Source organism: Lipophrys pholis (genome assembly GCF_963383615.2).
Source record: "Lipophrys pholis genome assembly, chromosome: 10".
Classification (NCBI taxonomy): domain Eukaryota; kingdom Metazoa; phylum Chordata; class Actinopteri; order Blenniiformes; family Blenniidae; genus Lipophrys; species Lipophrys pholis.
Window position 1 is genome coordinate 18,393,129 of NC_137640.1, and position 24,962 is coordinate 18,418,090.

The 24,962-nt window shown below is 40.6% G+C and overlaps 1 protein-coding gene across 1 annotated transcript in view; it reads right to left on the reverse strand.

Moving 5' to 3' along the window:
* Positions 1-618: 618 nt before the first annotated feature.
* ano8b (anoctamin 8b) overlaps positions 619-24,962 on the reverse strand; it is a gene marked incomplete at its 5' end in the record, with an annotated part of 46,062 nt that continues 21,718 nt past the window's right edge. Inside the window, 19 exons of the mRNA XM_080474050.1 lie at positions 619-5,094; positions 5,633-5,743; positions 6,313-6,444; positions 6,674-6,865; positions 8,227-8,619; positions 9,446-9,605; positions 9,976-10,223; positions 11,843-11,977; positions 12,148-12,222; positions 12,299-12,354; positions 12,512-12,638; positions 13,468-13,620; positions 13,724-13,885; positions 13,992-14,119; positions 14,830-14,946; positions 15,163-15,259; positions 15,464-15,602; positions 19,659-19,791; positions 21,761-21,871. Of these exons, the coding sequence (XP_080330176.1) occupies positions 4,333-5,094; positions 5,633-5,743; positions 6,313-6,444; positions 6,674-6,865; positions 8,227-8,619; positions 9,446-9,605; positions 9,976-10,223; positions 11,843-11,977; positions 12,148-12,222; positions 12,299-12,354; positions 12,512-12,638; positions 13,468-13,620; positions 13,724-13,885; positions 13,992-14,119; positions 14,830-14,946; positions 15,163-15,259; positions 15,464-15,602; positions 19,659-19,791; positions 21,761-21,871 (3,431 nt within the window). The 3' untranslated portion in view covers positions 619-4,332. The remainder of the gene's footprint in view (positions 5,095-5,632; positions 5,744-6,312; positions 6,445-6,673; positions 6,866-8,226; positions 8,620-9,445; positions 9,606-9,975; positions 10,224-11,842; positions 11,978-12,147; positions 12,223-12,298; positions 12,355-12,511; positions 12,639-13,467; positions 13,621-13,723; positions 13,886-13,991; positions 14,120-14,829; positions 14,947-15,162; positions 15,260-15,463; positions 15,603-19,658; positions 19,792-21,760; positions 21,872-24,962) is intronic.

Here is a 24,962-nt window from a genome sequence, read left to right on the forward strand (position 1 = left end):
ATAGAATTTCTGTAACAGTCACTCGTGAGGTCTGTGTTTTTCTAACACAAATGCTCCGGGAGGGGGACATTCGATGGAACGCAGATTTGGGTAAATACTGGGGGAGTGGGGATTATAATGGGTGTTGGATAATCAGCCGTTCGGGTGCACAGTGACGAGACACTGCATAGTGTCGCCAACCTGCCTTGTTCCTAACATTTACTTTGTATTGGTGCAATACTGAATAAAACTTCTTTCCCCCATAAATGTCACCATAACAGCCAAATCAAAGCCTCCTGTTGGGTTTCTATTAACAATGTGAGTTTACAGTGTGGTCAGTCATCTTTCTACCCCCAGTGTAAATACCCCGTTGCCTTTCTTTATTTCAAGCATCAAAAGTCTTCTGCTCAGATCGCCTGTTCTTCTACACACTAAGCCTTGCCTCAACCGATGTGTGTGTGTGTGTGAGACCAGATACGTTCTTTCTAGCTTTGCTAAAATAAAACTGGTTTGAAACAGGGCTGCCTTGTCGTGTGGTTTTTAAAATGTGTCAAATCTTTGTGCAAGTTCTCGTCACAGATGCAAGAAACGTGCCCACGGGAGGTTTTGCGAGACATTCAGTACACATGAAATGCTTTTCAAATAGTTTTATTAACTATTTTCCAGGTCATACAAAAATATGACAAAATAAATTAAAAGAAATAAATAATCCCATTTCCCATTATTTATCTTTAAAAGATTTTTTTTTTGTACAGTGGTACATTGGAAGAGCATATGACTGTGTAAGTGAGGCTTCTATGAAAATGTCTTTTTTTTAAAGATAGGGGTGAGACCCTCACCTGTTCAACTCATGAAGTCCAGAACACTGAGTCCATTCAGTCCTTCCTCACTCAGTTCATACTACACTCAAACCCTAAAGTGAAGAAAATCCCAAATTACTTGAAAGAGCTGCACTTGATTTGATAATGCATTAGAGAAGTCTGACGCACCGCCTATGAGACCCAAAGTGCTCAAAAACTGTTATTATACTCCACCTAGTGCTCATTTAATGAAATCCATGATGTCGGAGTGTGTTGCTGCCGAGGAAAGCAAGCACAAAAGAAGTGATGATTAGTTTATGCAATCCATTTCTATCCTTTGTAGATGTTTGTTGTACCTGAATAAGAAGTAACTACCCACACGGAGGCACGACTCCAACTGCGTGGCTGTGACACAGCACTCCCTAATCTCATTTCAGTCACGTCTGCTGGAAAACTGGCCTATCCTCTCTCTACAAATGTTTACATGGTGATGAATGGTCTCTATTGCGTTGTGATGTCATTCATCCCTGAAATCCAAATGCTGCAAAAATAATTTTTTTAATGAGACTGTGCTCGGCTACATCGTCCCATCTCAATGTGTTGTTACATCAGCCTTGAACAATGACCAAACTATGGGAATGATGCACAAATACTGAGGGTATCAAGTTACTCTCAGTCTTGCACTTCTTATTTTACATTTAGAATAAACAGTGAATCCAAATATAGACAAAAAGCACAGAGTAAAATGATACTGTAACCACACAAGTTGACATTCCACTCCTCTATTGCATTTAATGTCAGAAAGTTATTTTTTCCCGTCTGTTAAAGTACATTTGTCTACTTTTTAATGCTGAGGACTGAAAATGGACTACAGATGGCGCATGAAAGCAGCAACAAAATACAAAAACTTGTTTGAAGCTTACAGATTGTGTAAACACAGAGCAGCCAATGAATGAATTTCATTTCTTTAATTGCAGGTCTGGGAAGGGTTCTTACATTAAACACGATGGCAGAGGACTGACGCTGAAAAACAAATGATGCATAGAGAGAATGTAGGTAATGCATTAGGCGGAGGTGTTAAAAATGGGGCGTTGGTGTGGAGTTGACAGTGTAACCATTCAACTTTAGCCCAGTCTTATTGCCAAAATCCTTGCCGGAGGTGAAAGTGTGGAAATGCATAGTTAATGTCCCTCAACCTAAAGCGCAGTGCATTGGCCTTATCCACAAACTGCATAATGCAGTTGCCTTTTTAGAAGTGCACCTCAACTCCAGCCAGACTCAACTGTTTTTGCTGCCTCTGCTGTACATGAGCAAAATGGGACAATTTTGTTCTGGGAAATGATTCAATCATAGATCAAACATGTGGCTTCTGTACGAATACATGGTAGGCCCTTGACGGTGACTCAACAGAAGTGATGGGGTACAGGTAGGCTGTTCATTTAGGGGACTTAAAAACGTAAGGGAACTTAAAAAAATATAACCAGTGTTGCAGTACATCAGAGTATAGAGACACTACAGTACTTTGCAAAAGTTTTAGGCACTTTTAGATTATAACATTCCATGTAATCACAAAAAAACATCCCAGAGGCAACAGATTTCCAATTGTTATATAGGAACATATTCAAATGGAAATCGGTGTGCCAATGACACCTAATATACAGCCAGAGTCAAACTCAGTTATCTTCAAGAACAAGAACAAGGAGTACTGTAAGAGGTGCGTTAGCCCCTACAGAGCCCTGATCTCAACAACATCAAGTTAGTCTAATGACATAAAAACAGTAAGAACGTGAGTCCACAGAAGAACAGTAGTAAGGTTCTAGAATACTTCAAAAGCTTGGTAGATGAGTGCCACGAAAGGCAGCAGTTCTATAAGGGTGCCATTTAAAAGTCAAAGGGATGTTCCAGCAAATACTGATTTGCTTATGTTTTTTGTTCTGTGTATGAAGTTAAAGGGCACATTTTTGAAAGCATCATCGCTTTCTTTCAGCGCCTAAATCTATTGTAGAGTACTGTACATCTTTTGTTCAGCACTATATCTTGATTTGGTCAACATTAGCTGCAAAGGACTGACTTTGGAGTGACATGTAAACCAATTTAATGACGAGGCAACTACCTAAAGAAAACACAAAAAAAGGGGGTTCGTCTGAATTTTCTACAATCCCAGAGCTGCTGCAAGGGACAGGTGTTAAGACAGCATGCACCATGAGCGAGGAGGAAGTTAAGAAAAAAAGAAAATCCAGCTTTCGCAATGATTAAATGAGGCAGCCTGGTGTCTCCAGTCTCTCTAGAAGGGAGAAATAACGTTTCTATGCAGGGCGTCAGGGTTTAGTGCAAATGTTACTTCCTTAGCTCTATGCTCATTTGCCAAGTCTGGCTCGAGTGTGTGGAACGAAGCACCATCTGTGTTTACAAGGCGCTCGACAGGCTTGGATGGAGAACAGGACGCAACAGGCATCCGTACTCCATTTTCTCACATCACTTTCATCTACTTTGGCTTTTCTTTTTTTTCCTTTTTGCTCTTATCACCTTTCTCCTTCCTCTTTGCTTTTTCTGGGGGAAAAAAAATACAGCTATTGACAGCTTGAATTACTAAGCATTCTACTTTCTTGTCAAACTAATTGTTTTCTGTCGCAGACTGGGAGGGAAGCGTACAAAGCCCAGGCATCACCTCTGCTTTGAAAATAAAGCTGGTGATATAGAAGGGATGATTATTAGGGAGGACCCATGTGATGATGATTTATACGAATTATCAAAACTCTGACTGACTGATATTGCTTTTTCCTTTTATTTTCACTTCAAAACAAAAGTGAAGGGCCCAAGATTTCCTCATATTTCGAAATGAGACTGATCTCTAATGACCACTTGTGTTGTGACAGCTAAAAAAAAAACAACTAAAAAAAAAACCACCTCTCTCAATAGATATCTGACGGACGGTCAGTATTCCTTTCATAACACCTTGCAAATGTTCTTTTTTACATGTATTTCCTGCACAACAGGTTGTTGTGTCCTAATAAGAGTCCATCGAGATGCTTACAATTTCTGACTAGAAGAAATCAAGAAACACAGCTCTCTGTTTTAAAGGCTTAAAAATATTAGAAACGCAGCTCATGCATTTCTTTATGTATTGCAGACAAAGAAGAATTTGTGTGTGTGTGTGTGTGTGTGTGTGTGTGTGTGTGTGTGTGTGTGTGTGTGTGTGTGTGTGTGTGTGTGTGTGTGTGTGTGTGTGTGTGTGTGTGTGTGTGTGTGTGTGTGTGTGTGTGTGTGTGCATGTGTTTATTGGGTCATGGTAAAAGGGCTAACATCTTTCTTAAAAAGCCATTTTTTTTGTCGCTCAGCAAAAAGAGCAAACCACAACGGTCATCACTCGTCTGCTTGGATTATTCCTCTCCCTCTGCTTCAAGTACTTCTACACGGGGCCTGTGACAGCACAGAAAGTAGGTCAGGCCTTTCCTCACAGTAAACACATCACCTCTTCAGTTGAGATGTAACCAAACATAGTTCAGTGTTTGTTTGTTGTTTGTTTGTTGTTTTCTTTTTAACTCAGGAGCTTCTACATTTTAGAACAGGCAGAGTCCACGTCTGTTGAATGTCCATTCTCGGACCCTTCCCGTCCAGGCGAGGGGATCTCGTCTGGAATGCCATTCAAATCAGAGCGGGAGTGTTGTCTCTCTGATGTCTGTGATGATGAGCCTTCTCCGGATCGGGGCAGCGGAGCCCCGTTCACACATGTTCCTCCTTCAGACTTCCCAAAGTTAAACAATTTCCCAGGGTTGAAGGCTTTACTGGGTGACTGAGAACGCTCCTGAGAGCTGCTACCTGATAATGAAGATGACGATGCTGATGAAGATGCTGATGAAGATGCTGTTGCTGTGGCATTAGTACCTGTGGCAGCAGCCACGGAGGCTGCAGCGCCGTCCTTCTTATTCTCAGGTGACTTTAGGAATTTGAAGCTGAGAAACCCAGGAAGTTTGGGCTCACTGCCAGTGGGGGACTGGGGGGAGCGGGCACCACCGGAGAACTTACTCTGCAGCGGGATGATCTGCTTCAGCTTCATAACATTATTATTGGCCAGCAGGGAGCTGGGCCTCTTGGGCTTGTCTGATCCGCTGCACCCTCCTCCTCCTCCACCCCCGGAGCGTGATTTGCTGCCGTGACTCTTTTCGTGGTGGTGATCCCCAGAGGAGTCACCTTTGCTGTCGTCCCGCTCCCTCTCTCTGCGGGCCATGTGCTCCGCCTGCCTCTGCCTCTCCTCCTCCTCCCTCTTCCTCCTCTGCAGCTGCTGGTAATGCTGCTGTGCTTGACGTTCATGCTTCTGCAGAGGAAGGGAAACATAACCACAGTGAGTTCACTACGATCAACATAAGCTCAACTACCTAAGACAATACAGCAGTGATACAAATCTAAAGGTATCATACCATGTAGGTGTAAGTCATAGTTACAGCTAAGATAAGTCAGTGGGAACTGAAGGAAAGTCATGGCTCAACATAGGGGAATGGGGCAACCCACTTAATCAAAGATATTGCCTCCACAAATCAAAATAAGAGGTAGGGAGAGCACATTTAATAGATGACTCATAAAATAAATACAGTATATCAGGAGTAGACAAAAGTGCAGAGCAGGTGGTCTCTGTACAGTAAGTCTTTTTGCTATATTACAATTACAAGTTAAACGTAATACAATATTTACGGCAACAATATAAGTAAACCGGCCTTGTTGTTACCAAAATGTACACAGAAGAAAGCAACGAGGTGATCTTTCAAGTGGTCTATTTCAACTGTCTATAATATGAATGTTTTTTCTAATTTCATCTTCTCCAGAGCAAAACTGAATTGGTGTTGTCTTCTTCTTACCTTAAAGGCCTCTCTGCGTTGATAATCCAGTTTGGCCATCTCCTCCCTGACCCATGTCGGAGTGTCAGGAATAGCCACATGGATGACGTATTTTAGGAGTATAGCAAAGTGCTGGAAGACAAACAGTAAAAATAGTGTGGCTTTTTCTGAGTACTTGATGGAGCGTACAGCCTCAGTTAGACATCACAAACAGGGCACAGTGTTTCAGAGTACTCCTCCAGTGATGTTACATGAAGTTAATCTCTCACAGCAGCATCTGGGAAGTAAAATAATTCCTCTGATGGCTGTGACTTCTTTATCAGGCCACCACAGGGCTGCAGGCTGTTTTACTTATTTCTGAATATAGACAACAACCTAGTGCGAGGTTGGCAGAACAACTGGTGTCTAAATATGTTACAAACTGCAGGAGAAGCAGAGAAAAAAGAACTGAAAATTATTTTCAAACCTTTACCAAGTAGGATGTTTTTTTTTAAATTAAATTAATTTTAAATAAGAGGATAATTATAATTACAATCTGTCTTAAAAGTCAACACAACTGTATAGCATATATATTATTTAACATGGTACCTTCACCATCTTATTCTTCTTGATTTATGAGCATTGTACAAAGAAAGCTGTAAAAATAACACACAGAATACTTGTGTAAACTATACACATATAGTAATAATATGCTGCAGTACCTCTAGGATGACAATGGAGATGATGGCCATCTCCGGGCTGAGCCATGGAAAGAGACGCTGGAGCTGGCCGCACTGACCAATCAAGTAGCAGTTCACCATGATGGCAATCAGTCCCATGGCCTCCATTGCAGTCTGTTAAGTACAAAATAAATGATCGATCCTCTTTACATGTATCAGCTTTATCTAGACTGCAGACGGTTTAAAAAAAACACAGGGTGATAATAACAGGTCTTTAATCCATTAGAGGACTAAACTGATAAAAGTTAAGGCTCAATTAGAACAGTAATCAAATAATCTTTAACAGACAGAATGTAGAATCATGGTTAAAAACCATCATGTAAGGTTACAGAGTATTACTAACCTGCCACTGGCCGATGCTGTCCACTCGCACTCCGAAAGGCCTCTGCAGGCCAGTGCAGAGCTTAAAGGCATCGCTGCGGATCTCAATGATGTTGTTGATGAGAGCACACATGGCAGCCAGGGGAAAGGCGGAGGAGAAGAGCACCACGTAGCCAAACTGGACAAACATCTCTTGGTAATCCTGGAAGGTGTCCTGAGAGGAAAGAAATGAGACCTTTAAACCACTGCTCTGTCAGAGTGAGTCCAGTCTTTCTGTTGACTCAATTACTGAGCCGAACAACATTTTTAGTTTTATACAACAGGAATGACAGAAACCACAGGCAAATGTTTTCAGCTATGTGACAGTAAACCGAGTATGCAACACATGTCTCTGTTTTTTTAGTTTAACAAAAAAAAAAAAAGAATTCTAATTATAATTCTCCAGTTACAGACAGAAGATTGAAGACAGTATTGTTTAGTGCCAGACAGCAGTAAAAGTATTCACTGTTCAAACTTCTGAGATTTAAAAAAAAACAAAAAAACCTTCAACTACTGTCTGCCCTTGCTGTTATTCTCCTTGTTTTATTAGGAAGGAAAATTCTTTGTCTGCAGATTTTCGAACACTTTGTTTGATTCAACCATCATCGCACACAATACCATATACCACATGCTGTGAACTTCACCTGAAACCTCCATCCCACATTTCCTGATCAGCACACGTATCACTGTGTTTTTAATAGTGAAAACTTTCTCACTTTCATCTCGTGCACATGCAAAAAAACCATTGTATTCTGCAAGTCCACCGAGGTATCACATGTGCAACAAACTGTGGTAAACAGTGTAGTCTGACACAAATTTAGCGGAACCAGCATCAACCTCTGCAGTAGTTGAAGCGACAGTAGCTTATTTGTTAGTTGTAATCACAGGAGTCAGCAAGTGATATTGTTGATCACTGCAAGACAGGAAACACCCACAAGAGCTGCAGTTTTAGACATCCTCTGTCCTATTCTTCTGTCCTCAACTATGTTTTTCCGCTGCTCCAGAGACGTCTTGCCTAACACATTCCCCTCACTAACAGGCACCTTCATAGAGAGATAGTCAATGTTATTCACCTCATCTGCTAATCGTCTTCATGTCTGACTGATTTGTCTATGAACCAGTAAAGACAGTCGCAGAAATGATTCCGTTAAGCACATTAAGACCTCCTGGTTGGTTTGTTTGTTTTGGTTGTTTGTTAAACGGCAGGTTTGAGACGGCAGGATTTATATTTCCTTAAATGTACTGCACTAACAGAGTAATCACATATGCTTGTTGGATAAAACATACAAATGTACGAGGATACCCTTAAACACTCTGCCAAAAAATTCAGACAGATATTTCATCCAATTTTCTAGATAATCAACAACTACAGATGGGTAAACTGTTATTTTGACAGTTGCTATAGATGTATATGCAATAGAATTAGGTTCTAAAGTACCAGAAGGTATTTTTATAAGCTTTAAAAGAAGCAAAGTGTCATGTTGTTAAAACATTATACAGAATCAATGGTTAAGACAAGTTAATAATTTGCCTTACAGCATACGTCTGCATGCAGCTCTCCATCTCAGCCTGAGTGAGTGTGGTGCTCTCTCTCTCCTCAGGAGGATCTATCCATGACTCCCTCTTCGTTTTGTGGTCTATCCTCTCTGCGCTCCGGCCTCTCCATCTGTGACGCAGTGACGTGTTGCTCTCGGGCCCAGACGGCAACGATGCAGCGCTGATGGCAGCGGCGGCACCAGCGACGGCATTAACTCCCTCAGTACTGCCCCCACTTGATTCCTTCACGTCATGGATGCCATTATCATCATCATCGTCACACATCTCAAACACAGAGGCGGGGTCCATTCCTTTTTCCACCATAGTGGGGCTCCCCTCTTCCATGAAGGTGTTGTCCATGGAGGGAACACTACAGGCTGCTCTTCTGTCCACCTGAACAACAACACCGACAATAAGTGACACTTTACACCACGATCACTCTCATTACTCTCATACTGCCACCTCCAGTTGAAATGTGCTCATGTTTGTGAAAACAATTGTGTATAGCAATAAGGAGTTTTTCTTTCCAAAATAGTGAATGAGTAAAATTATGAATAAAACATGCTTGTTCTGACGCTGGCCTGATGATATCACCTTCAGTGAAAATTAGCAAATTTATTGTAAAACAATAGACTTGTCTCATGAATACATGTCACACCATTACCCTGAAGTGAGGAACCTAGTGCATATTATACATCCTAATCAAAGTAGTAGTGCGTGCTCTTGAAATTAAAACAGCAATCAGGCGCACTGACTGGGAGGACGAGATGCTTTGCCAATGCAAAGGAGTCAAAACTCAACAGTGTTTTTGCAGTGTGAGAGAATTTTGAAGCAGACGTGTGGAGAAGTCTCACCATTATAAAAAAATCATACATAAGCAACAGTCCCAATGATGTTCAGCACAACTACTCGATTATGGATTCTGTGACAGGTTCTATATTACCGTATTGTCAATTCTGAAGAAAGAGGAAGGCCTGCGTATGCTACCACCTCTAAATAGTTAACAAACCCACATTTACATTTTCAATTACTTGGGAGATAATTGGATTGAATTGACTTAATCATTTAAATTAGGTGGGGCAATTTACTTCACATCGCTATCTGACTTCACCACCTGACAATAGATTAGACATTTTATATAAAACTGTATTTCTTTCCCTAACAAATGATCAAAAACCTACAGAACAGACATAATAAGACACGTCACATGGTGTTGCACCTTCTCGATGAAGCTGACTTTCCTCAGCTTCAAACCGCAGTCGATCAAACTCTCCTCCTCCGTCTCTCCTTCACTGAACCTCCCACTGTCGGCCTCGTCCCTCTCACCTCCCTCCTCCTCATCAGGCACTCCACATCCCCCGTTCAAACACTTCTTTTCCCTGAGAAGAGAAAGACATCAGACAAATGGCGCATGTTAGCCACTCAGTGGTGCTCAAGTGGTTTTATTTCTCAGTGCTTGAGAGGCATGAATCATATCCGCTCGCACAAGCTACAGTGACTCTCTATTTAAATCTGATTGTAGCGACTAAAGCCGTGAGTGTTAGTGTGAATGACACCTAAATACATAAATGTTATTGTTTGGCATGTTAATTGTCGAATGTGTTTGTGTTGATAATAGTTTCATCTCACCCTTTCTGTGGCTCACCACATTTCTAGTAACATCTCTTTTTTTTAATTGGCTGTCAAAGACACTTTTATTTTTATTTTTTTTGCCTCTGACTGATTTAGAGCTGAAATAATGAGTGTGACCTTCGTTCTGGGTGCCTGACTCCAGGCCTGGTGCCCCTCAGTCCTGGTCCTGGCATGGTCTGATCAGTGGGAGAGGCCTGGGCTTTCCCAGCTGCCAGTCGGGCATATTTGAGCAGCACCGAGAGCAGCAGGTCCCACACAGCTCTCGGCGTGAGCTCTCCCAGCTTGTGGCGCTCATACAGATAAGGCTGCAGCACCTCCTTCACATTTTGAAGGAACTGGCGTATGATGAGCAGAGTGGCCAGCATCTGACAAAACAGAGGAGAGGAGTCACAACACTAGAGAAACAGAACGACAACAACAGGCACTGCCGAGGAACTATGTAAAATTAAAATACAAGGCGTTCAATAAATGTGGATGAAAACCATGAAGATAAACCAGAGGACATGACCATGAGCCAACACAGCAGAAGAATGCATCCTCGAGAAAAGAATGCATCAAACCAACAAAAACACAGTTATGTGCGCAAAGTCCACATACAAGCAAATCACACAAGGAAGAAATATGCAACTGAACAGCACTGTGTGCTTTCAACATTTCCCTCTACCAGTGATTAGGGACGTGTTCAGAACAAACCAACAGGGAGCACTGCAGCCACACTTTTATGCTCCATCTGCTTCACTCAGGATTTAAGACCATTAAAATCACATTTATGTGGCAGAACAAATGCAAATTATAACAAATAAGAAACAACTTAGTTTAGAGGACATTAACATTCCATTACTACTTGGGTAAATGTTTCTAGTTTGCCAAAATGCAGCCAGCAGAAATTACAGGTAAATTACAAGCGGTGAAACTATCACAACAATTTAATCCAAACTTTCAGAATAGCGACAAAAAAATAAATAGACAAAGTGAAAATAAATCAACTAAGTGTCATGTATGAAGGTATCGTGATTACTTTGTTCCTACCTAACATAATTAAACACACACACACACACACGCACACACACACACACACACACACACACACACACACACACACACACACACACACACACACACTTCAATTCCTTCAATGCCAATAACAAATATTAATGTCAATGCTGAGAGACCAGAAAAACTGTGAAAAGAGATAAAGTTAGCCCTCTAAGTTACCTACAGGAACAATCAGCACACCATTACAATCAAGCTGAACACCGGATGGTTGTTATTTCACTCAATAGTCAACTAAAGATTTTCACACAAATGTAGACAAATTTTTGTTCGAATGAATTTGTTTTCTCCAATCAACGAAGTAGGGACACAGTCTCATCTGTTTTTTGATTAAACGTTACGTTACTCTGGAGCAGCGGCTCTCGAAGGTAGACTGAAGAAATGAGCAAAAAGTAAATATAACTTGACAAATATTTAGCTTGGCTGAGCTGGCTGGCGCTGAGAGGAAGTCTTTTAAGTCACGTGATGTTAACAGATTATGATAACCTCGGGGAGGTGGCACCACTCTGGTGCAATCCAAATTGATAGTCAATGACTGAGGTAGAAGTGGTCAGACCTGCAACAGGTTTACAATAAGCAAATTTAGGCAAGCTGAAGGCAAGAAGAAGTTGTGAAAAAAAGACACTGATTTTGAACCCCCCAAGAGAGAATATGACGGCAAATAAAGATTTTAACAGGGATTGTGGTATAAAAAATAAATAAATCTACGGACATCGACAAGTCAACGAGACACAGAATAATGTGGAAAACATCCTTGAGAAAGCAAAGAAACATTTCCAAATCTAGAGTTGTAAGCTTTGGCCAGACAATCTGAAGCAAGTCAACAAACGTTTGTTCACAAAGCAAACTGGTTGTTCATTGTGGCATGCAAAAGCTGTTATAAGCGGTCTGAAAAGGACATTTGTGATGTCGTCGAGAACCGGGATCATACTTTGGACCTGAGTAAAGCCCTGAAGAACCAGGGCACAGAGACCATAAGCATCTGGATCTTGAGGAAGAGGGAAGGCATCACATTGACTCGGACCTGCCGCTGGAGACTCCGTAACAGAGACAACACCAGCAGCATCTTCCACGGTTGGACAGATGGGATGGATATGTGGATGGATGGGTATGGAAATCAATGCATGTAAGGAGGGAGAGCAAAGCATTTAAGGAGGGGAGACAGATGTGAGAAGCCAGAAGAAGTACTGAAGCAAATGCATGGGCAAGGAAAAGGAACGCTGGGACTTTTCTTACCTCTTTCAAGCGCTCCATGTCTTTGAGGTAGAATCCAATGTAAAAAAGGCTGAGATAAGAATTTACAAACTGAAACTGCAAGAGGGAGGGAAGCCGCACGTCAATAATGGATTCACTTCAGCGGGTTAAATGATGTGAAATAGTCACTTACAAGAACCATTTTGATGATGAGATTTTTCTCATAGGCACTCTGGAGTCTATAGTTTTCTGCGAAAACACAACAAAGGCTCTTTGTCAATCTACCTCCTGAACCACGAAAAGAAAACTCCTGCACTATGATAAAAACCAAAAATGGTTTAACACCGTTTTAAACAAGAGATCCCCTGAATGTGGACATGCATCAGTGCACAAGCTTGACTCTTACCCATGTCGTTGAGCCAGCAGGCAATTTTCCTGTACACCTCGTCACATGCGGTCACAGTGATAGCTAGCATGATTTTGGGGATGAAGCGGGCGAGCCGAGGCATCTCCTTGATCCCCATCACAAACTCCTGCAGAGACACATAAGCACTACTTACGGATAATATCACGAAACAAAACGATCAATGTCTTCAACGCAGCAACGTTCACTTTAAAGGAGAAAGGATTTGCTCTGGCATTATTTCTGAATAGATGAACCCTGAAAGTGTATCATCTGAGGTTTCAGCATTCAGTAGCATTCAGCAGCATTCAGCAGCATTCAGCAGCATTCAGCCTCGTTCCACAACAGCACCCCATGAACAAATGCACAGATGCACACGTTTATAACTAGAAACCTTTTTTGTATTACTCATTTGACATTCTTGTCTATACATTTTTTATCATTATAAAGAGACAAAAACTGAACATACAGTGGTGTCCTAAGTATGAACAACCACACATGTGTACAAAAAAAGACACAAAAAGAGAGAGAGAGAGAAAAAAAACAACAACCTCACACGTGCTCTATGATTACTAATAATAAGACCACCACACTCATCTTCAGCTAAACATCTTAATACAATTACTCCACCTTTTCATTACAGAGTTTTAGGAAAACTTAATGGAGCCACTTGGATTTGTTGTTTCATAAAGTACAGATAAGACCACATCTGTGAGAGTCATGAACCCCCCCAAAAATAACTGAAAACAAAATGAAAAACTACAATAACCATTTTATAACAATATAAAAAATAATTTTAATCTCTACCTTTGATTCACATTGACTTCCACACATATTCTTTATCACTTCATTGACCAAATATCAAGTACAAAAGTATGGCTTTTAACAATTAGTACTGCTTTATTCATAAAAGCCCAATACAGAAAACAAAAACTGATGCTGGCAGGTGGCAGACTGACCTGCAGCTCAAAGCAGATGAGCATCACCAGGAAGACAAAGCAGAGACAGAGGATGCAGATGGGCAGGCTGACCAACCACCTGAACACCCGCCTCCGCCACGCAGGATAGTAGAACTCCTCACATCCTGTTATTGGACTGCAACGCTTCACTCCCTGCAGACACACAGAGGGAGACAAAAAACGCATGAAGCACCGGAAGGAAGCAGGCAACAGGGTATAAAACATTAAGGCAACTAAAGTTTTAGGGTCGTCTCACCCGAAACTGAGGCCGCGGCTCCTCCAGGGATTCAGCGGGTGTGTCCAGCGTACCCCATTTGTACGCCAGCTCAGCCCCCCTCCTCTTCCATCGCTCAAGAAACAAGGTGGCCCACACCACGTTGAACAGTGCAAACACCACGCAGCAGATGTCTCGGCTCGTCTGAGACGTCAAAAACACGCAGCTGTTGATTACTCTTTTCCAGTGGTTCACTTAATGAGCTGATTTCTTTTAATTTGGTAGAGACTCCAGTCTGATTTCACCTCACCTGATCTGACTCAGTGAGCATCCAAAGCACAAAGCCGATCACAGCAGGATACAACATGGAAGTGGTGTAGAAACCCAGCCAGGCGAAATACATGGCAATCTTCACCCCAAAGTAGTCACAAATATCATCTAGATAACATTGGGCCAATAGAAATGGGACAAAATTACTTTTTGGAGCAATAACTTTATATTAGGATGAAACTTAGAAATAAATAAAGGCACAAAATATAAGTGAAGATATATAAATATAAGAGTCCACCGAGCAATCCTCTTTGAGAAAACTGCTGTTTGAAGATGCCAAAAGAAAGTAAGAGCTGCCTGCATTAGCGGCCTCGTAACTGTTCCTCTTTTCAAACAACTGATTATAATCGATAGATTGGAAAGATGTCACTCTGCTATTTAAGAAATTAGAGGTGTTTTTGTACAGTGTCTTTCTATCAAGGTTTCATAATGTGCCCAAAAGAGACCGAGAAAACAGAAATATGAAACCACTGTGATTGAGTAGTTCAGCTGAATACTCAAGTTTGTAGTCATTTTATATATCCGAGCAGCATTTCAGCTGCAAAGTGAATTCGCTTATTGTATAATTGTTGTTAACCAGGAAGCGTTTAGAGAGTCATGGATTATCACCATCGGCTGGGGCTTTTTTGCATGAAAAAAAAAAATTGACAGCATCTCTGCGAGTCACACACTGTAAATACTACTTTGTCATGTGATGTAGTTGTGTTTACAGTGTGTGACTCGCAGAGATGCTGTCACACACTGTAAATACTACTTTGTCATGTGATGTAGTTGTGTTAGTATTTTCAAATGCACCATACGTGTGTTGATTAACTGACCCAAAGGTTGTTTCTCACAAACAGCTTGCACCCAAGACTTCATCAGCTGGCTCAGGATCCTCTGCTCATGCAGAGGAAAGACCTGCTGGATCACTCCTCTCGCACTCAGCTCCGGGACTGCGGAGAAAAAAGAAGATAAAATCCTGAAAACCAGAATGTAATCAGTTCAAGACGCAAACTAATAGGAGTGTTTATAAATACACTGAAACTACTGACTGCATAGAGCCGTCACATCCATCCCAATCCAAACCAAATAAAGGAATGTTTCCAAAGACGTGTCCTCCGTTTAATAAAAACAAATAGCAAACTGCACGGATAAAGGATGCTGCTTACTGATTGGTTGGCCCTCAAGGAAGTTGATATTATGAAGCACCTCCCCATGTTTGGCACGTAGATTGTCCAGCCAGTACTTAATGATACTCTGCCTCTCCTGCAGTCAACGACAAGAAGAACGGGTGAGGTTAGAAAGTCTCACAAGAGCTCGTCCACTAGTGTGTGTATGTGTGTGTGTGTGTGTGTGTGTGTGTGTGTGTGTGTGTGTGTGTGTGTGTGTGTGTGTGTGTGTGTGTGTGTGTGTGTGTGTGTGTGTGTGTGTGTGTGTGTGTGTGAGCATGCACGTGTGTTAAGCGTTGACCTGAGAAGTGAAGAAGCACAGCTCGCTCTCAATGTTCTCGTAGATGTAGTCTTCCTCACAGGAGAAGCTTCGTGTTCCTCCTCCAAACTCAGGCTTCACTGGTTTCCTCAGTCCCATTTCTTCAGCGCCTCTCAGCAAACTACACGACAACACAAACCAAGTGTTTCAAACATTCCCTCGGATGCCCATACCCGCCTCCATCTTTAGTCTGTGATGTGCTCTGGCAAAGAATCACTTTCACCTCAATCTGTTCTGATTACATGTCCGTTTGTTACTGATTGCCTTCATTATACCGGCACTTGTAGAAGATGACCATCAAGAGGCAGCATTCAGTGTAATGGCAGTGTGAGGTCAAACCCACTCAAATCAAATCTTCCATATAAACATTTGTTGCATAGCACTTGAATAAAAAAAAGATAAAAAATTGATTCTCTTTCACATGGTTGAACATTTAGGCATTTGATAACAAAAACATAATAATATTAATAATAATTTGCTGCCACCGGGTTCTCACTTAGATGTATTTGCTGCTTTTTTTCTGATTCAAATTAAGTTCTAAAAGTATCACCTGGGATTGTTTTTGTATCTGAAAATTAAAAAAAAAAAAAAAAGTATATACTGAATATTAAAAACTAAACAGTTTCCATTCTCTGACCAAAATACAGCAGTTCTGTTATTTGAGTAAATTTCCATGTGAGGAGAGACATCAAATCCTTTCATCATCAAAATCCCAATGTGTCGATATGTTGGATATGAAAAATAATGCAATGACAGTTAACGCTGATATTTCAGACCTCAACTTTCTTCTCCTTAATAAACATTAAATATCGGAGCATCATGATGTAACAATAGAAATATTGTACTGACAATTCTGTTAGCTTTTAATCTCAAAAGGTTTCAGTAAAAAAATCCTATTTTCTCTCTTTAGTCATCGTGTTACACTGAAAAATAATGGCAATCACAAGGATTGGCAGAGAATGATTGTCCTTCATCTCCCCCAATGTCTTAACCTCATCTCATTTCCCATCAACCCCTCCTCCACATCGTTCTCCCTCCTCTCTCTTTCTACCACCACGCCGTCTGCTCTCCACCTTCCTCCCCCGTCACTCTTCATCTCTCTATTGGAGTCCCTTCCTCTCCTTTGCAACACCCTCCCTTCATCCCATCATCCCCTTCTCCTCTCTTTTTGTCCTTCCCAGTGGCCTTGTGCTGAAATTGCAATAATAATGCAGCACCACACCCTCTGTGTCCCATGGGCCAACACCTCTCCCTCACATGTACATGTATATATAGTCTGCACACACACATCCACTTGCTCTCAGCATCGGTGGGCCACTAATGTCCATCCATCATGATGCTCGATGCTCACGGAGAAGCAGTACAGTGAATCCCCAACAACACAGTGATGGATTGCAGCAGAAATGTGAGCAGTAAGCTTCTGTATCACTGTTGAATTCTGCTTAGTTCGCAGCATTGTCACAATACAGGTCTTCGTCTGACAAACAATAGAAGGGTGTATCTATTTGGACTCCTTGGTAATTTAAGCCAATAACCACAAGGCCTTTCAGAGGTGTGCAGCTTCTGCCACTGCCAGGAGTCTTAATGAGAATGTTGCTCTTTTATTTAATCAAAAAGTTTATTGCCTTTTACGCTCTCTTGCCCCCAAAACAAGAAGCCCTGAGACAAAGATGCAGTGTACAAAGCTCACCTTGTAAAAGAGCAGAATGCTGCTGAGGGAGAGCGCTGCATCTTTGGTTTATGCAAATTTAGCAAATATCTAACAGACGTAATGCAGAAACTCAGCAGAGCAGGACAGCGTGCAGTAAACTGCCCAGTCAGAGCTGAAGGGTGAGTAATAGATGGCGTGTCAGGTACGAAAAAAAGGACACACGTATTTGACACACGGAGACTAAGTGGTGAAAATGTACTTTTTACTTAAGTTCTCTTCATTGCAATAAATTGAGCCTTTCTGAAATTAAAACCTAACGTCCACAGCTGTGCTGATGCTGATATCTTCGCCCGCACAGATATGTTTGCTCTCCTTCCGACATATAGAGGAAAAACAATGATAAAAACTGCTATGAAAAAATAAAATGGATCCCTACCAAGTGGTGAATGACAAAGGCAGACAGCTAATAAAAATCTGAAAAAAACCAAACAATTTGTGTGAAAGAGAATTTATATACAAGGTGAATTTGAGAGGATAGAATATTTTCTAGGTTATCTTTTTTATCACATGATATGTAGGTCAACCCAACTAATCGCTGGTGTGTGTGTGTGTGTGCGTGCGTGCGTGCGTGCGTGCGTGCGTGCGTGCGTGCGTGCGTGCACGCGATCATTCTCCTGGAGCATTTCAGCTAAAACATATGGGCACACTTTCAAAAAGCACTCTGTCCTTTTTCTACCACATCAGCTCTCCCCACTTCTTGTCTTCATGCATGAATCCTTTTCTTCTTTTGCTATTTTATCCGTTACCGTGTCTCTTTCTATCATTTCATCTCATTTGTTCTCCATTCCTTTGGCCATTCGTCTATTCTTATTCCATTCATGGATTAAAGGTGGTTTTCTTTACAGGGAGGCTCTTTGTTAAATGCGCAGTCAGCAAAGAGGTCTCAGTGTTTGTCAAGAAGTGAAACACAGTATGATACAACTCACACCCTGATCCCCTGGATTGTATTTCTGGATATTTATACACCAAAGTCAAGGGAGAGATTAAAATGACCCTGGACTCATCCACGATTCCCTCGAGGATTCTTCTCAAAACAAGAGAGTGCAACCAAGCGGTGTAACCACCGTGTATAAAATCCATACAATTCACCCCGACTCTAAACCTTCAGAAAAACTTTAAATGACCTGCAGCTAAACGCAGAGGAGGAGTGCCAGTCCACGAGGATCATGGCTGCTTCACTGTGTATGAGCTAAGCGGTTGTTCCTCGTATGACTGCAGCTAAATATAAAGGCAGCACTGCACACCAGCACAGAACAGCGCAAGATGTTTTTGGACTTTACATCCCAACCCAAGTAGTCGCTTTGAAAAATAACTACACCTTCACCTTCAAGACGAGGAAATGTGATAAAGGTTTGTTCATTGAGCTGGGTGTGTTGTTCTGTCTCAGTGGAGGCCAAACTGACGGTTCCTGCTGTAATAACAGCTCTACCTGCTACGACTCATGTCAGCAGGTCAGTTTTGAAGCGAAGTTCAGCTTAAACCGCAAATAGGTCCAGATAAAAACATTTTTATTCAATCAACAATATGTGAATATGCAAATCGATCCTAAATAAACAGTTATATATTGAACAAAATGCATTCATTTGCTTTCCAACAAACCAGATTGATGTTACGCCACATAGGTTTAAAAGCACAGCCAGGAAGTGAAACTAAAATATTTGTTTTGCCCTCTGGTAGCATGTTGAATCGGTCATAAGTCACACTTTTCCATGCTGGCACACAGAAAATTAATACTCCAACTAATCCTCACATGCCTGCAAATGTCATCAACATTGCAGGATGACAGTGTTCCTATTCTGTATTTTGATTTTTATAAACGTTTATGGTGAAAACAGTGGATTTGCATGGTCTATATTTGAAATCTGTGAAGGAGACAACCACATTTTTGCAAAATACACATTTTTTTACACTGAGAGTCACTTGGGAATATTGTCTGCTTTTATAAATCAGGAAACACATGATGCAAGATTTGCAGTGCTTCATGGCAGTTTAACTTCTTTCCATTACAGCTTGAAACTCAGTAAAATATGACATAATTCAATATAATGCCATTTAGTTTTTAAAGGCCCTACAGCATCTTAAAACACACACAGCTCAATTTCTAATGAGGTGAATATGATGCTATAAGTGAGGCGATGTTAGGCCTAGTTCCTTTTCGCATAAACTTAAAGCATATTGTGCCCATTTAAAGAAAGTAACACTGAGATTTGACTCTGCTAAGTTTTCATAAACTCATATCAGTTGAGTATTTCTGCTTGTTCAGTAATGATCCTTTGGGTGTTGGTGAGTCAATGCTGCATGAAAACTCAACATATGCTCTTATAGTTTCCTGATAATCTGTCAAACTTGTGAACTGAAAAGCAACCGAGAAAGATGAGAAGCTGCGTGCTCTCTGTCGATCAGTCAAAACACAAAACAAATTTCTGAATACTCCACCACAAAAATTATTGCTGATAATGGTCTTACTTTTCATACGTAGCGGTGACGAAGAATGCGTAGACTCGCGTCTGCTTATGATGTCGGATTTGGATGATGAGCTCTGGGATTCCCAGCCGGATGTGGTTCAGTAGCCATAGTAACGTGTGGTCATCTGTAGCGTCTGTGGCAGGAAATGAAAAATAAAAATACACTTTCAGCTCTTCCCACGCATGGCTGTGTGCGGGAGCTGCTGAGAACTCCCACAGTCTTCTGCTATTTATCCCTGAGAAGCAGCTGGAGGTTAAGTGTCATACTACCAAACACTTAAGAACATCTTTTCTTGTCTGCCTCTCCGGGCTGGTGATCGAACAGAAAATAATAGTTAAAGGAAGAAATCACAGGAATAAACGATTGCTGCTTTCGTCTTTGTGGGAGTACTCATGCATTATGTTGCCCTCTGACATCAATTGTTGGAGGAAAATATAAAAGACATATTTAATTGGCAAATTCAGTTAAACTGCATTATGTGAATGTTTGTGTGTGTGTGTGTGTGTGAGCCAGTATTACCAACAATGAGCCTGATTGGAGGAGATTTGAAATAACAGGTGATCAACTAAGGATACTGAGTGATACCAAACACAAACAAGTTTTCAAAATGAGTGTTTTTGTGCGTGTCACTGCTGTTTTCAATGTGAAAGGATTGGAAGGAGTGTTCACAAAATTAAATGTGACACCCTGAAGTTCCTCATATTGGAGGAGGAAGTTGTCAAGGATAGTCAACTGTTTCTGATCTGACAATTGAAAAAATAAACAGAAAGAGGAAGAATTAAAAAGGGAAAATAATATTCTATTGAACTCACTACAAATAAAAGTTTTTGGGTTAAGAAATGGCTCCATAAGCTGAGTTTATTTGTGCCTGCTAAACAAAATACAGACACAGTGTGTTTTGTTTTCAGTGCCTCCATTCAATCAACTGGGATCCAGGATTGCATGGGATATCAAATTTGCACATGTTTTTAGATGTTTTTAAATGCATAAACCTTTAATAGATGAGGTTTACACACTATATGGGGACATATATACTGTAGGGTTCCTATGAATCAAAATCATCTGACAGATCTCAATTGTAAATAAGGTTAGACGATGTCTCCCCCTAAATTGACTTGAAAGTCACGATAGTGTGTATGTTAGCTCTTATTCTTTAACATCTGTGTATTTTGAGTCTAAGTCTTGATGCAGGAATGAAAAAGTGCAGATTTTCTTTAATGAATTTCAGCTGTAATCGAAAACATGAAAACCCATTTGCTCAGATGCCTAAACACAGTTTCAATAGATTGTAACATTCATTGTATGGCATGAGAGAAATGAGAGAAATTAAATACATCAGTGATAACCCAAAGAAACTGTTTGCTCTTGTGCTGCTAACTGGTGGCTGAATGGCACACCAGTCTTATTATGTTTTTTAAATATGAAGGTCAAAAAAGGGGAAATACATTTTTTAAAGCTCTTAGAAATCTACATCACAGGTAATTTACAGTTAACAGGGAGACGTTTAGTGTTTGAGAGACACTGAGCTCTTTGCAATTTTGATAGACTTTGTCTTTAGGTTAACATCTCTTTATTTCTGCCCTTTAAAATTGTAAAACTGATGTTCATTTTTACTGAGAAAGTACACAACGTTTGTTCAATGGCAATCCAAAAACAGATTAAAAAAACCTTTTGGTATTTTGCTGAGGGACCTGGGGTTACGTTAACTTCCAGCTTGGCCTACAAAAATGCATTATCACTGAAATTTTCTAATGAAAATATTCAAAAGTTAGAACATAATAGCCACCTCACCTGCTCCTCTTCAAAAGACTGTTTTAAACGATATGAGTAAATTTTCGATTTTAGCAGTATCAGACAATTCAATTTTTAGCTTTATCACTGCAACAAATATTCAGCATTTAATAGAACTGCTTAATTATAGCTTAAACCTGCCTCTTTCAGGTGATTAAAGTAAATATCGTGGCACATTTAATTCATCAGCAGAATATAAGTCAAATAAAATAATGATTAGGTGAAGCCCCGGGTGAATAGGTTGAATTCACACACCTCAGGGTTTCTTACGTGCCGAGAAATACAAACATGGTAATGTGTGTTTGACTGACCTGCAAACGTCATGAGGACGTCACAGTTCTCCGTGGGCACCGTCTTCATCCAAGACTTATGAGACATGATGTGTCTCCCAGCCTGCAGCAGCCGCTTTCCAAACAACTTATCTGAAAGACAGGAAGCATGGGAAAGATGATGAGAAAGAAGGGATGAGAAAGAAAGCCGGAGATTCACTTTTTCATAGTGACACACACACACACACACACACACACACACACACACACACACACACACACACACACACACACACACACACACACACACACACACACACAGAAACACACATAATTGTTCTTCTCCACAGGACAGATTTAAATGTCACGCCCCTTCGCCTCACAACACGTAAGGCTGACAGAAATAATCCTGCCCTGCCAACACCAGAAGCCACGCATTGTCAACAGTGTCTGAATATTCACACTCATACATACAGATGCACTCAGGTCAACCAGCTCAACACTTTCTACACAGGTTACTCCTCGACAACAGCTCTCTCTCAGGGACACCCAGCTCTGGTATTTGTTCGGTGAAACAGCTCTTCGTTGTTTCAGAATCTCAACTATGTCAGCCATACTGTGATGTAAGAGGGACATCTGAAAGCTACAGCCTGAGGGCAAGAAGCTGCACAGCATATACTTTTCTCAGCATGGATACCGCAGCATCATGGAAAAGTAAATGAACTTCATCTTTGCTGTGACACCTCTTTCATCAATCACGAACACTGGAGAGTCTCATGTTCCCACTGATTCGTCACTGCAAATAGTTTAAAGAGCACTAGGCGGTCTGAGACGAGTGTAAGACCAGACCCCGCTCAGCTGTCATGCCACAGTTTGTGGAAACTGTTACAGGACCTTCAATATTAATGGCAGCTGCCTAAAGAAAGGTCCTGCCTACTACAGCCCCTGTAATCTTGGAAGTGTGGGATATGAGCAGAAATGATCATAACCAGGCATGTTGAGCGTCACAATATCCATCAAATTCTTTTTCATTTTTAATCCTTTCATATTCAGTCCCTTTACATTTTGGCCCAGGTCACTTTTGACCTTGACCAAGAATACCCTCATAGTGGTAACAGTTCAACTTAGAATAAATAGTGCGTCTGACATTGATGAATTAAAAATGAATCCTCTGTGTAACTTTTAGAGAGCAGGGAGACAATATGTTCTAGATTTTACACTTATTTTTGGAGAAAAGCATCTAATCACCCATTAACACATTGTCTCACACAACTATGTACAACTATAACAGATGACTCAAATTTGAGCACCGCTGAACCAAATTTATTTTTGATTTGTCTCATTTAGATGCAGTTCGAAATTGACCCAAAACACTCAGCGTACAAAATATTTGGTGCTCCAAAAAGTCCCTTTAATTAATAAATTTTTTAAAAGTTGGTTCACTTTGTGAAATGTCATCAACATTCAAGGTAAAAACAATCACATTTAGGTTGTTTTTTTGCCGACAATTAATCTGACCCAAGCAGTATGTAAGGTTTAAGCGATTAAAAAAAGAAAAAAAAAGATACATGCATTGAGAGGATGCAGAAAAAATGTACAGATGAAATACATTTCATCAGCACTTTCAATAACTGCTTACACAGTTCCAAAAGTGAATGCACACACAAACGGTTGTCAAGGTCATGGCAAGCAATAAATGTAACTATGACATCACCACCATTAGCACGGCTTTGTAAATCAGACACTCTCCTCTGTGTGGATCCCGTAAACACCTGTCACATAAAAACATCTTAGCGCTGCAATTCAGTGTGTCCCTTTCCTTCCTGGAACGGACTGGATGGACACATGACAGCAAGGCAGGGATCAGAAGAAAATAAACCCGGAGAACCAACGAACTGCCACTCAAACCGAATCCCCATTAGAGCTGCAAGATATTACACGAGGTGAACATGTGGTGTGTGTTAATGTCTCTTCGATGCGTTGCGATTAAGGTATGGTCTGCAAAAAATACAAACACTCAGGTAGATGATTTTAATGTATGTGATTTGTGATTTCTTCATCTACATAACAGTGCTCCTTCTCTTGCTCCTAATGTAAACTGGCTGTGACTGTGCCATGTTTTGGATTTTTTTCTATTTATATATGTCATACGGAGGCGTATCGAAACCACTGCGCACTGAAATCTATTCCAGGGACTGAAAACAGTGATTTGTTGTGTCATTGAGCCGCCAAAAACAAAATGAAAGTATAATAATTTTACTTAAAAATGTTGTGTCTACTGGGCCTCCAGGCATAGGAACATGTTTTTGTTCTCCAGGACTTATTAACTTGTCCCTATCTCTTCCACCATCACATTGTGTGACCTCAGACACTCACATTGACGTTGAGGAAAGGCATCTAGTCCAGTCGGGCTTCATTGAATTGGTCAAATATATTGACAAGGAGACCATGAATGCAAAGTGTTTGAAAATACAACTTACTGAAGTTCTGTCTTTGGTATATTGTACATATTGGTGTTGCAATGAGCACATCTGCAATATTTTGCGTTGCCTTAGTAACTCCTTAATCTACTTGTATATGGCATTAAAGACAGGATTAAGTTATTAGAAACAACCCTGTTGACATAAACAATGATTTCTTTATTTTTTTTAAGTTGTCCAGATCAATATTTTTAGACAAAAAGAGTAAATGATGCACATGCACTGAATAATTCAGAGAGAAATGCCACAGAGCTCTACGGTGTCCTACAACTTTACAGACCATTTTATGTTTTGTTTCATGAATGTTTTGCTTTAGTGCTTACTGTATTATCGGCAAACTCTTTAAAACAGGAGTTACTTTATCAGGTACTGCAAAAATATAACTAGTTGAAAATATTATTTTTTGTTTACTTTAAAATGTCCGCTTGTATTAGAATGTCTGACTGTGTATGTCACTTTAGTCCTGCAGTGACACATTAGAAAAACTATTAGCGCTGAAACCTGAGCTTTGTGTTCATTTAAACAGAAGTTTGTATCCCACTGCCCATAGGTTGTGTATATGTAGTTAAAGTTAACTATGGATTGTGGGTGGATTAAATGCAAAAATCTAATTTTCTAATCTAATCTAATAACTCATCACAGATCGTGTGGATAGATTCTTAATGTTAATGCAAGCGTCATTCATGTTGCTGTCAGATCAAATTAGTTCAGTATTTTGATTGGTTCTTCCTGCTGTCAACAGGAGTTTAGTAGAGTAGTATATA